Source organism: Giraffa tippelskirchi, chromosome 3, assembly GCF_054371585.1.
Source record: "Giraffa tippelskirchi isolate mGirTip1 chromosome 3, T2T-mGirTip1v1.2.pri, whole genome shotgun sequence".
Classification (NCBI taxonomy): domain Eukaryota; kingdom Metazoa; phylum Chordata; class Mammalia; order Artiodactyla; family Giraffidae; genus Giraffa; species Giraffa tippelskirchi.
In genome coordinates, this window is record NC_137277.1 from 28,307,429 (window position 1) to 28,320,969 (window position 13,541).

General features: G+C 47.7%; 2 protein-coding genes across 6 annotated transcripts in view; both read right to left on the reverse strand.

Moving 5' to 3' along the window:
- The window catches only part of SHMT1 (serine hydroxymethyltransferase 1), a 38,670-nt gene that overhangs the window by 8,897 nt on the left and 16,232 nt on the right, over nt 1–13,541 (reverse strand). Inside the window, exons 1-2 of one of the 4 annotated variants that reach the window (XM_081583572.1) lie at nt 5,648–5,839; nt 57–171 (exon numbers count right to left, since the gene is read on the reverse strand). In XM_081583572.1, the coding sequence (XP_081439698.1) occupies nt 57–152 (96 nt within the window). In that variant the 5' untranslated portion in view covers nt 153–171; nt 5,648–5,839. Of the gene's footprint in view, nt 1–56; nt 172–1,294; nt 1,380–5,647; nt 5,840–13,541 lie in introns of those variants that run through there. The other 3 variants (XM_081583575.1, XM_081583574.1, XM_081583573.1) reach the window with 3 other exon arrangements.
- On the reverse strand, nt 11,470–13,437 carry LOC145543113 (centrin-3-like). Of its 2 annotated transcripts, XM_081583589.1 has the most exons (2): nt 11,981–13,437; nt 11,470–11,938 (listed from the first exon to the last, which is right to left on the reverse strand). In XM_081583589.1, exons 1-2 carry the CDS (start codon nt 12,369–12,371, stop codon nt 11,868–11,870), a joined length of 462 nt encoding a protein of 153 aa, XP_081439715.1. In that variant the 5' UTR covers nt 12,372–13,437; the 3' UTR covers nt 11,470–11,867. The 2 variants fall into 2 exon arrangements, with proteins under 2 accessions (XP_081439715.1, XP_081439714.1); XM_081583588.1 differs by having other exon boundaries at nt 11,470–13,437.

The following is a 13,541-nucleotide window of genomic DNA, read 5'->3' on the forward strand; positions in this document are numbered from 1 at the left end:
GAGGCCTGAACAAGGACCTCTGACAGCAGAACTTGAGAGAACACCCACAGCCTCACCTCGACATCGCTGTCCTTCAGGGGCTGTGCCAGCATCTTCTCGTGCGAGGACCACAAATCGGCATCCCTGGGTGCCGCGTTGACTGGAGCCGCCATTGTGCTGGTTCAGAGGTGCCTAAAAATGGAAAAACTTCAAATATTAAACTCAGTCACAGCTCATTGCCACCTGTCAGTTCCCAAGTTGCTGAAGTACTGACACACGTGTGGGCCTTATCCCAGAACCGCCTGGAGAGCATGAGGTCTCTGCTGCAGATCCACCACGTGGGACCACCTGTGGATCCCTACCGGTCACCAGCTCCTCAGGAGACCCGCCCTCCTTGCCTTGAGGTGCCCCAGCCTTGGGGAGCCCAGCACCCCCTCTTCCTACCTGAACTTCTCCTGGTTGTGGCTTAGCTCCCCAACTAAACCAGCTTCCTGAAGGCAAGGGCTGATGGTTACTTTTTAAAAAATTTCCCACAGTACCAGGCACAGCCATATGAGAGTAATATTTGCCAAAGTGAACAAGTGAATTGCTGACTTATGTATTACTTTTTCTAACACAGTGGGACCCAAACAGACTGAACCTTCATGGGGGAAGGTGAGCAGGAAACAGCGAGCGCACTAAATGCAGACAGAAAACCAGGCCCACAGGACAAGCACTGGGGGCAGGTCAGCTTGGAGGGTTGTGGCTAGAGGAGAGGACACCAGGCTGAGAAGGGGCCTATCAGACGCAGTCTCCTGAGAGCACCATGAGAATATAAATAATATACACACACACAGGTCTCTGCGATTTCCTAGTGACAGGAGCATCTCTTGTTCCAATGATGCGACTCGGGGTGGGAGGCTCCCAAGTTGGGGCTGGTTCCAGAAAGTCCAGGCCATGATGAGAAGCTTGGCATTTTCAGCCCCCTCAACTCCTCCAGAGAGGGAAGGGGGCTGGAAATGGAGTTAATGACCCCCTCACAAGGTTCAGGGAGCTTCTGGGTGGTGCACCCCAACTCCACAGGGACCCTCCCAGCCCTCGCCCTGCACACCTCTCTCTTCCTCTGGCTGCTTATCTGTGTCCTTTGTCACATCCTTTAATGAAGTGGTGAATGTAAGTTAGTGTCTGCCTGGGTTCTGAGAGCTGTTCTAGAACACATTCGAGTCCAAGGAGGGTCCTGGGAGCCAAGTCAGACAGAAGCTGTGGGTCCCCTGGGGACCTAGTACTTGTAACTGGCATCTGAAGTGGGGAGAGGTGGCTATCTGGTGGGACTAACCTGCGGGGTCTGTGCTCACTCTGGCTCACGTCAGAACTGAGCTGAAATGAGCGACACCAGCTGGTGGGGCAGAACTGCTGGGTGAGGGAAAGCCACCCGGTCGTCTGGTGTCACAGGTGCCATCAACAGCAGTTGGGAGAGTGAAGAGGAGACACAGCAGGAAGAGCATGGTTCTCCTGCACAAGCGCACACCCACTAAATAAACCAGCCACACAGTCCCCAGTCACAGTATCCTCCTTAATCTCTGGGGAAGCAAATATCTACCAGCAGGAAGCTTTAACCAGGAAATCCCAAACTGGGGTTTTTGAAGCAGCCATTATTTTAACATGAGCACAACGGGATCAGAAACATGGTCACTACCGCAAAACCAGCAGTGAGTGCAGGACTTAGGCCACAAACGTGTCTGAGGCAGAAGTGGCCCCAATCTTGGTGCCAGGGCCTCCGCCACACTCTCCCAGAGGTGGAGGGAGATGAGGTGGTCTGGGCATCTGGCCGATGGCTCCTCTGAACTCAATGGCTGCTTCCCACGTGCCCTCAGCAGGTGGTGGCAAACCCACAGAAAACCAGAGACCAAACGGGTACACTTGTCCTACAGTCTTTTCGAAGAGAAAAGTTTCTTTGAAATTCCAACTGCTCAATGTTAAAAAGGATTCAAGCAACACAGAGTAAGTATTTCTCAACCACTAAATAAATAACTAAAGTCCCTTTGGAATGCCTTCTCTCCCCTCTCCCAGGAAAGTTAGATCTGCCTCAGCCCCTAGAGGCACTCAGATCCACTCCGCTCCACCTCCACCTGTGGTCTCAGCATCTCCTGTCAGCATCGCCACCCACAGCCCTTTGCCCTCATAGCAAACTCTTTCTTCTATGGCCGCACCACAAAGCATGTGGGATATTTCGGGATCAAACCCGTGCCCCTGCATTGGGAGCATAGAGTTGTAACCACTGGACCACCCAGGAAGTGCCAACAAACCCTCCTCTCATCTAAGATGTGAACTCCAAGTCCCAGTTCCTTCTCAACCCCTGCAAGAGGCCCCTCCAAGGCTAGCAGGGCCCCCCTGCTCCTGCTGCTGCTCTCTGGGGATGTTTCCCACCCTGCATCCTGTTACCACTCAGGTCAAGTCACCCCCACCCCCCAAATGGAGTGCTCAGTTCACACTCTTATTAAATCCACCCAAGTTGAGTTCTTTTTTAAGTTCTTTAAAAATAAAAGTCAAAGAAGTCTGAATTCTTTATTAAAACAATAATTTCAGGATTCTTTGTCTTGTTTCAGTTAAATCTGTAATATCTATTACAGTATAATGTATATCTTGTGACATTCTAAATTACAGTAAGAAAGGCAGAGATCCTGAATGTGATGGTTAGCTCACACATCAACCTGGCAGGGCCTGGGGTGGGACGCCCTGACAGCTGGCAAACAAGTGAGACAAAGATCCCAAGACTGTGCTCTTTTACATCAGAGGGAAGACCAGAAGATACACCAAGCATCTATCTATCCTTCAGGTCTGGATGTTGGCTGAGAAACAGGACACCTTGCACTTTTCTCCCTTTTTTTTTTTTGAACTATGACAGAAGTGCACAGCTCAGTGACATTAAAAACATCCACACTGTCATGCAGCTCCACCACCATCATCTCCAGAATGCTTCCACCTTCCTAAACTGAAACTGTGTCCCCATTAAACAAGCTCCATTCCCTTCCCTTCATAGGGTAGCAACTATGCTAGTTTCTGTCTCTATGAATTTGACTATTTCTGGGACCTCCTGTAAATGCTGCTGCTGCTAAGTCGCTTCAGTCATGTCCGACTCTGTGCGACCCCACAGACGGCAGCCCACCAGGTTCCGCCATCTCTGGGATTCCCCAGGCAAGAATACTGGAGTGGGTTGCCATTGCCTTCTCCAATGCATGAAAGGGAAAAGTGAAAGTGAAGTCGCTCAGTAGTGTCCGACTCTTAGTGACCCCATGGACTGTAGCCTACTAGGCTCCTCCGTCCATGGGATTTTCCAGGCAAGAGTACTGGAGTGGGGTGCCATTGTCTTCTCCAGTAAATGAGGTCACACAATATTTGTCCTTTTGTAGCTGGCTTATTTCACACAGCACAATGCCACCAAAGTTCAACTGTGCTGGCACATGTGTCAGAGTTTCCTTCCTTTTAAAGGCTGGATAATAGTCCACTGTTCAGAGAAACTATGTCTTGTTTATCCATCCATCTGATGCCTGGGCTGCTCCCACCTCCTGGCTATTGCAAGGAATACTGCCATGAACACAGGTGCACAAATATCCAATCCCTACTGTCAATTCTTTTGGGTTTATACCCAGAAGTGGAATTTCTGGGTCATATAGTAATTCTACATTTAATGAGAAATAAGCTTTTGATATTTAGGAGCTTTACTTCACTATCATTAACCTACAATGGATTCATTTGTTCCTTTGACAAATATTTATTAAGTGACACCTGTGTCCCAGGCACTGAGTTAGGAGCTCAGAATACAAGGGTCAACAAGACAGAGGCCCTGCCATTATGAGAAGCAGGCTCTAAAAAAGTAAATAAGTTCACGAGAGAGAACGTCAGGGAGTGATGACTGTTAGAAGGGCAATAAACAGTCAGAGGGCTTGTTTAGACCTGCCATGGAAGGCGCCTGAGCTGAGATTGGAACCGTGGAAAGGAGCCAAGCTTGTGAGATGTAGGGCAAGAGCAACACCAGTCCAAAGGCCCGAAAATGGGAAGAGGTTTCAGTTGTCAAGGGTCAGAAATGAGGAACACAACAGAGACGAGGAGATGAGATTCGAGGGCCTAAAGGCCAGTGCAGAGATGAGATAAAATCCTCACCTTGGCAGAATAGAGCTCACAGGTTTCAAACTGTGCTCAAGGACCTAGGTCTCATGTCGTTTCCCAATGTACCTGTTTGAGAAATACCTGTCTGAAACTAACAACTAGAGAAACCCGACTGGAGAAGATTAAGGTTCCTTTCGTGAGAGCAGTGGATGTTCCACGGGTCAGACCCCCACCATGCCCTACTTTCCATCAGTGAAGGCCACATCCAAGGGAGCTGTGCTGAACTCACTGCAGAGCCAGCCTGCAGAGTTTGAGTCTGGCTCTCCACTTCCTAATGTGCAGCCCTGGCTGCTGACACCTGTTTCTCAGTCTCCTTGTGCATGACACAGGGATGATGACAGTCCTGAGCTGGTTGGAGTTAAATCAGGTATAAGACACACAGCACTCAGACAGGGCCAGGAAGAGTGACTACTCAACAATGAGCAGCTACAGGACATCACCAGTGGTCCAGTGGTTAAGACTCCATGCTTCCACTGCAGGGGTACGAGTTCCATCGCTGGTTGGGGAACTAAGATCCCACATGCCATGTGGCGTTGTCAAGAGATTAAAAAAAAAAGAGAGAGCAGCTACTATTATTATTAAAGAGACTTGGGTACCTTAGGGCCATCTTTACTACCTCTGAGCACCCCGGGAAACACAACCCACTGCAGCTGTCACTGTGTCATGCTGTTGCTGTTTCTGTTGAAGAAACGTCACTTACCAGTGACACTGTCCATGATCTTCACCTCAAGCCCAGAGAAACAATCCGAGTAAGTGAATTCACTTCCCAGGGTTACCAGCCTTCCCATACCCCCAGATCTTTCCTGGGTCTTTGTCACACAATGGGATCAGCCCCTTGTTGGTCCTGTGGAAATTACTGTCTGTCTGTGTGCCCTACTTTACAAAGGAGCAAACAGGCTCAGAAGCTAGGTGGCATATAATAGTGACAGAAGGAATCTGAACTCTTTTCCCTGACTCTGTGCTAAACAAAACCATAATCGTCCACGTCCACTGCCCGTTCCGTCAAGTAAAAGGATTATGAGCCCATAAGAACGTGAACTGGTGTTTCCAGTCCGCCAGCTCTGCCCGACTGAATCGCATGTTTGTGCTGGCCTCAGCTGACCAAGGGTCGCTTAACTTCCTGGACCTCGACGCTCAGGGCCCTGGGCCGCGAACTCCACAGGGCAGCGCCTGTCTCCTAGACCGGGGTGAGGGGTGGGAAGGCCAGGTTCGCCGCCCCCAACCACCCCAGGGCGGCTGCAAGTGCAGTGGGACCGCGCGGGCTCCGTTGGGTCCCCTCTCTGAGCCTCCCCTTCCCCGTCTGCGAAATGGGCTACAGGGAAGCACTTGGACGCAGCCGCGCCAGGAAGAAACTGTGACGAGGTGACGCGCTGCACTGAAATCTAGAGTCCCACGAGGAAGGCGGCCGCCGGCACCTGCGCCGAGCCTTCGAGGTGCGGTCAACCCAACCGCACAAGTCTTGACCTGGGGCCGCGCGCGCCGGCCCCTCACCCCAGGCGCCACCAAGGCGCTCCGCACTCACCCGATCCCGCTTCTCGGAGCCGCGGGGGAAGCACAGACAGAAGCACCAAGCCCCTGGCTGCTGCCAACAACACCAGAGTCGGGACCCGCGCGCTAGCCTCCACGTGATCCGCGCGAGACCCGCACCCAAACCTGGCGCGCCCCGGCCCGCCCCGACCCACCCCAGAGACACCCAATCAGAGTGCGCATCCTGGAGAGCCCCTCGAGTAGCCCAATCAGGACGCGGAAACGGGAGAGCTCCGCCCCCAGAGGAGCCCGCGCTATTGGCTATCGCGGGTCGAGCCCCGCCCAGTGCAGCGAGACGTACCTTTGCTCACCTGGGCTAGGGGGCATGGTATCATCCCCTAGGGCTAAAGGCCAGTGGCTAGGGGTTTCCGGGAAGACGAGAGGTTTAGAGGTGAATTCTGTTGCTTATATCTGTCTTTTGCATTGTCCTACTTACAGGTTAGCACAGTGGTCTTTTAAATAGGACAAAGGAGAGTTCCAACTCCGACATTATTACTCTGCATATATGGAACCCTAGACCAGTCACTTCGCTTTTTGAGTTTCATATTTCTCATCTTTGAGTTGGAGATAACTATATCTTCCTGAAAGGGCTATGGGGAGGTTTTGTAGATATATCTAAAACACTTGACATTGTGCCTGACACACAGCAAGGGCTCAATAAATAAAAAACGTTGTTGTTGTTCAGTCGCCAAGTCGTGTCCGACTTTCTGCCACCCCTTGAACTGCAGCAGGCCTGGCAGGCTTCGCTGTTCTTCACTATTTCCTGGAGTTTGTTAAGATGTTAGCATCTTAACATTAAACCATTGCTAAGAATAATAAAACCAAGGGCCTGCACAATATAGGGAACAAGCTGACGAAGATTCTCTAACTGAATGAAGGCTGACTTTTGGACCTTCCTGTTTGTCTCTGTGTTGTCAGATTTCAGCAAGAATCCTGCTAAGTCTGTTTAAACAGAACAGCCCACCCCCACTTCTCCATATCTGATTGGATTCCTCATCTTCTACCAGCCTTGGTGATGTCTGATCACCCAGGCCTAGTCAGCTTGGCCAGAACTCCCTGTGCCCTGATGTTTCCCTTAGTAATTTTCCATCCACCCACCTCACCCTGCTCCTTGCTATAAATTCCCACTGCCCCTGCTGTATTCAGAGTTGAGCATAACCTCTCTCTCAAACTGTAAGGTTCTATGCCAGTGGTCCCTACACCAGTTGAAATCGTGCCCCCCCCCCGCCCCGAATAAGGTCTGTCTTATTGTGTCACTGAATATTTTTTTCTTTAACAGCTCCGGATTTTTCAGTACTCAGTGTACCCACAACACTTTACCTCTTACAAGGCCAAGCAATTTCCAAAATATTGTAATATATGTGGCTAAAATGTGACAGTGCATGGATTCAAAATTGATTCAGAAAAGTCCAGGGGAAGACAGTGAGAGAGTAAGGATCCGTAAGAAAGTCAAGGACCTTTAGCTCCTTTTCAAGGGCTCTAGATAAAATCCTGAGTCATATCCCTGAGCTGTTGTGCAGATACTGAAACCCCCACAAGGTGGAAGAAGTTAACAGCATGGTGACCACCCACATGTAGACCCTACACTGGTTAAAGCCAAAAAATTGATAACTGAGGTTCCCAAAACACCACCGTTACCACCAACAACGAAGAAGAATGATCACAAGCTGATCATACACCCTTGAAACCTCATCCCTAATGCTGTCTTTGAAAGCTTTCCCAAAAGCCATTGGTGAGTTGGGTCTTTGAGCATGAGCTGCAGTAAACTTGGCCCTACAGTAAAGGCTGTATTTTCCTTCAGTACCACTTGGTGCCAGTAAGTTGACTTTGCTGTGCATCAGGTGAGCAGATGCAGGCTTGGTTTGGTAATGTCTGTTGTTGTTGCTATTCAGTCTCTAAGTCACGTCCAACTCTTTGCAACCCCATGGACTGCAGCACACCGGGATCCCCTGTCCTTCACTATCTTCCAGAGTTTGCTCAAATTCATGTCCATTGAGTCAATGATGCTATAGATAGATATTAACAACATCTCTTTGAAACATACATAAATCCTTTTGAAGACTAGATAGGCCCTTTGTCAAGTTTATGACCCAGGAATGTCTTTGTCAAGGACTTGGGAGCTGTCACTTTGAAACAGAAATGTGAAGGATCCAGCACCCATATCTCCAAGTGTCTGTCACTGGGTAAGAACCTCCTTTTAAGATGCAGAACTACTTCCTACCATAAAGATAGGAGAAGTTTGTTATTCCTCTTAAGACAGGTAGGAAGGGGAAGGGCACAACAGTTAAAAGCAGTTCATGGGGTCGCAGAGTTGGACATGACTTAGCAACTGAACAGCAACAATAGACTTGGAGGATACAACAAAAGCTAGTTGGAACCAGTCAGGTCCAACATAGTGGAAGAGTCAACTTCCAGCAGACTGTGAGCCTCAGTCTATGCTCAATGTGATGCATTAAATTAGCATCTAAATGACACACACACAGGCAGCATGACAGTTTTGAGGCTGACCATAAGAGGGCAAAAAGTGGGCAGTGGCCCAGTTCCTAGAAATCCCTGCCCCTTCTCCAACCACTTCACTCTTAAATTCTTTCATGTGTGAAGCCAAGGACCCTCACTTGGTGACTCTCTAGAGACCTTGTTCACTCCTCCCCACCCTTCTCCTGCAACATCTTTTGTGGCGACCACGAAAGAGACATCAAAAGGCATAACCTGGATCCACTTACTAGGCTGTGGCTGCCCACTGCGGAGGGCGGCTGGGACTTAGTCCTGAAGATTTGAGTAGCCCTTAGGTGGCAGCTAATGCTGCCTGGAGATCTGGTGGAGACCAGCTCTCTGGCCCCGAAGGAGCCCACCAAGCTGAAGGCTCTTCTCTTCATGTTTGTCATTCTCCCCCATCACTCCGTTTCTTTGGACCTGAGAAGATCCAGAGTCCACCACTTGGACTTCCAAATTAAGACTGTGGCAATTGGCAACCTGACTGGGTTAGTTTCCCCTCGTGGCTCCTCAAGTCTGATTCCCCCTCCCTACTCATTCTCAGTCTTGGCCCGGTTCCAGAATGTCAGAACTGCATCGGGGGCCCAAATAAAGAGACTATGGGAGTCTCCCACTACATCTGTGGCCCAGCCCTCTCTGAGTGCCTCTCGGGGCTCACAGCCTCATTGCACCCCTGGTCACATGTGATGGTCTCAGACTTTATCAACCCCTGAGCAGAGGAAGTGATCAAGCACCCTCCTCAGGGGGCCTGTGAATCTCTGGCTTAGGAAGTGTCCTGGCTGAGCGAGCACCTTCTCTCTTTGCCCTGGATTTCTCTCATATCCTCCTTCTCTCATCCCCTCCTGGTTTCTTAGCCTATCTACTGGTCCTTGCACCTCCCTGCCAGCTTTCCCAGTGGGTGGGGTGTTATCTCGATTCTGCTCATGTAAAGAAGTGCCCATTCTCAACAGCACAAGGACAACCTCTCAAGGAGGGCCTTGACCTTGTCTTGTTACCACTTTCTGGCTTCTGCACTACCCTGCAGCTCTGTTTGTTTGAAAAGTGAAAGTGAAGTCGCTCAGTCATGTCCAACTCTTTTTGACCCCATGGACTATAGACCACCAGGCTCCTCCATCCATGGGATTCTCCAGGCAACAGTACTGGAGTGGGTTGCCATTTCCTTCTCCAGGGGATCTTCCCAACACAGGGATCAAACCTGGGTCTCCCGCATTGTAGGCAGATGCTTTACCATCTGAACCACCAGGGAAGTCTGTTTGTTTACCTTTCCCTTTCTCTGAAAATGAAGGTAATCTGCTTAGTGACACGGCCTAGGTCTCCTCCCTCTCTCCCTGAAGGGTTTAGGACCTGGGACTCTAGTCACTTTTTCTGGCCCTTGTTCCTCCCCTTGACTAACCCCAGGGGTCTCCTCAGGCTCACCAAACTGATTTTGGGTGCTTACAGGGCCCTTGCTTTTGTCTTTGCAAAACAAACCTTTTCTTATGGTCTGATGGCTACAAGCCCAGTTTTCCCTGCTTAATTAGACACCTCTTCTGCCTCAATCCCCTAACCTGATCAGTTTGTTCAATCACTCAGTCATGTCTGACTCTTTGCAACACCATGGACTGCAGCACACCAGTCCTGGACAGCACTTCCCTGTCCATCACCAACTCCCAGAGCTTGCTCAAACTCACGTCCATCGAGTCAGTGATGCCATTTAACCATCTCATCCTCTGTCGTCCCTTTCTCCTCCTGTCAATCTTTCCCAGCATCAGGGTCTTTTCCAATGAGTCAGTTCTTTGCATCAGGTAGCCAAAGTATTGGAGTTTCAGCTTCAGCATCAGTCCTTCCAATGAATATTTAGGACTGATTTCGTTTAGGACTGACTGGTTTGACCTCTTCACTATCCAAAGGACTCAAAAGTCTTCTTCAACACCACAGTTCAAAAGCATCAACTTTTCAGTGCTCAGCTGTCTTTATGGTCCAACCTTCACATACATGACTACTGAAAAAACCATAGCTTTGACTATACAGACCTTTTTCGATAAAGTAATGTCTTTGCTTTTTAATATAATATCTAGGATTGTCATAGCTTTTCTTCCAAGGAGCAAGCGTCTTCTAATTTCATGGCTGTAGTCACCATCTGCAGTGATTTTAGAGTCCAAGAAAATAAAGTCTGTCACTGTTTCCACTGTTTCCCATCTATTTGCCATGAAGTGATGGGACCAGATGCCATGATCTTAGTTTTTCGAATGTTGAGTTTTAAGCTAGCTTTTTCACCCTCCTCTGTCACTTTCGTCAAGAGGCTGTTTAATTCCTCTTTGCTTTCTGCCATAAGGGTGGTGTTATCTGGATATCTGAGATTATTGATATTTTTCCCTGCAATCCTGATTCCACCTTGAGCTTCATCCAGTCCACCATTTCACATGATGTGCTCTGAATATAAGTTAAATAAGGAAGGTGACAACATACAGTCTTGACATACTCCTATCCCAATTTGGAACCAGTCCGTTATTCCATGTCCAGTTCTAACTGTTGCTTCTTGACCTGCATACAGATTTCTCAGGAGACAGGTAAGGTGGTCTGGTATTCCCATCTCTTGAAGAGTTTTCCACAGTTTGTTGTGATCCACACAGTCAAAGGTTTTGGCATAGTCAATGAACCAAAAGTAGATGTTTTTCTGGAATTCTCTTGCTTTTTCAATGATCCAACAGATGTTGGCAATTTGATCTCTTGTTCCTCTGCCTTTTCTAAATTCAGCTTGAACATCTGGAAGTTCTCTGTTCAAGTATTGTTGAAGTCTAGCTTGGAGAATTTTGAGCATTACTTTGCTAGCGTGTGAGATGAGTGCAATTGTATGGTAGTTTGAACATTTTTTAGCATTGCCTTTCTTTGGGACTGGAATGAAAACTGACCTTTTCCGGTCTTGTGACTACTGCTGAGTTTCCAAATTTACTGACATATTGAGTGCAGCACTTTCACAGCATCATTTTTTAGGATTTGAAATAGCTCAGCTGGAATTCCATCACTTCCACTAGCTTTATCAGTAGTGATGCTTCCTAAGGCCCAATTGACTTCACACCCCAGGATGTCTGGCTCTAGGTGAGTGATCACACCATTGTGATTATCTGGATCATTAAGATCTTTTTTGTATAGTTCATCTGTGTACTCTTGCCACCTCTTCTTAGTATCTTCTGCTTCTGTTAGGTCCATACCATTCCTGTCCTCTATTGTGCCCATTTTTGCATGAAATGTTCCTTTGGTAGCTCTAATTTTCTTGAAGAGATCTCTAGTCTTTCCCATTCTATTGTTTTCCTCTATTTCTTTGCATTGATCACTTAGGAAGGCTTTCTTTTTTTTTTTCTTTTTTTACACTAAAAATTAAACATTTTATTAAAGAAAGTTTGAAAAACATGTGCACCAAAACAAAAGTGACTACGAATGCTAAATAAAAAACCTTCAAAAACTGTGTACCACTTGAGTCAATGTTTTAAACTTTATATATAAAGTTTATATACTATACTATACACTATAAAATACAAAGCTAAGCTATTAGAATACTAACAATACTATTCATATAAAGAAACTTAACAGTAGTAAAATATGAATACATAAGATGCTTATTTTTGGTCCTTTCAGAAAAACAAACTAAGATTTTTTTTTTTTTTAACACGGCTCCAGGCACAAAAATAGAATGAATATAAGATGACAACTGCAACATTCTTAGTGTTTATCCTTGTAATTCTTTAAATGTCACCAGTCATAATAGCAATGAATTCCTCTTGATTTATTTCTCCATCACCATCTTTATCAAATTCTTCTATCATAGCCCGAAGTTCTTCATCACTCATGTTTTCACCCAATTCTCTGGCAACACGTCGCAAATTCCTCAAGCTTATTTTACCAGAATCATCATCATCAAATAGTTTAAATGCCTTCAGTATTTCTTCATGTGGATCTCTTTCCAATATCCAGTCTGTCACAACTTCATTGAAATCCTCAAAGGTTATTTTCCCAGTGGCTTCTCTGTCATAATCTTTAAGAATCTTCAGTACATCAGCTTTTTTTACGTCAAACCCCAAGGCTCTCATTGCCACCTTTAATTCATGATAATCTATTGCTTCATCTTTGTCTGTGTCAAATAGTTCAAAAGCATCTTTAATTTCTTGCTTCTGTTCTTCAGAGAGTTCTCTTCTTTTTTTCCTCTTTGTTTTGTCTACTATAAGCTCATTTCTCAGAGCTAAACTCATTTTCTCTTCGGACTGAGACGTTCCTCTCGAGAACGATTTTAACCCCCTACCCAAAGCAGCAAGACTTCCATAAGCCGTTCGACAGACGCCAACGACCCTCACCGGTCTCAGAAACCTAGGAAGGCTTTCTTATCTCTCCTTGCTATTCTTTGGAACTCTGAGGTCAGGCCAATAAACTGCTTATAGGACTTATCTCTGTGACAATCCCTTGAAGAGCCCCACCCACTAAAGTCCCTGGTAGCACACTCCTTTCTTACATTTTGGGCTATCAGTGAAGAGTAAAAGTGTGTCTGACTCTTCGTGACCCCATGGACTGTAGCCCATCAGGCTCCTCTGTCCATGGAATTCTCCAGGCAAGAATACTGGAGTGGGTAGCCATTCCCTTCTCCAGGGGATCTTCCAGACCCAGGGATCGAACTCAGGTCTCCTGCATTGCAGGAAGATTCTTTACTGTCTGAGCCACCAGGGAAGTCCTGGTGGGCTACCAGGGAGAAAAATAAACTGCAGCTCCTATGCCTGCACCACCTCAGGGCTACCTTTCCTTGTGAAAAGTCATGGGAAGGACAGGGTCCAGGAAGCCCAGATTGGAGCCCTGCCCTGTGGAGAAGGGATGTGTGTGAAGTGCAGCCAGGAAGACCACTGGAAGAATGAATGTCACCCGTGGGGAAGAGGGCCACCAGGACCCTGTCCAAAATATAAACTGAAGGATCACTGGAAGCGGGACTGCCCTCAGTCCCAAAGGGGACTCAGGGCTCCCAAACCAATGATGGTCAATAGGACAGAAGACTGACAGGGCCCAGGACCCTCCCTGGCTCCCAGAGGACACCTGGTCATTCTCCAGAGGAGCTGCAGCAGCCCTTGATGTGGCAGGTAGGAAGATTATTTTCTGTTAGGTACAGGGGCAGCCTGCTCTGTGCTGATTGGTTTCCCTGGACAATCCAATCTGATTCTCAGGATTGATGTATGGCTCCAAACCAAGCGATTCAGAATCCCCTCTTCCCCACACCATGCAGCTGCTTGTTAGGAATTTTACCTCTGCCCATCAGTTTCTGCTCACGCCTGAGTGCCACCCCACCTCATGGATCACTGTCTTGTCATAGCAAAAGGGCTTGCATAACTCAATAAAGCTATGAGCCATGCCATGCAGGGCCACCCAAGACGGATGGGTCA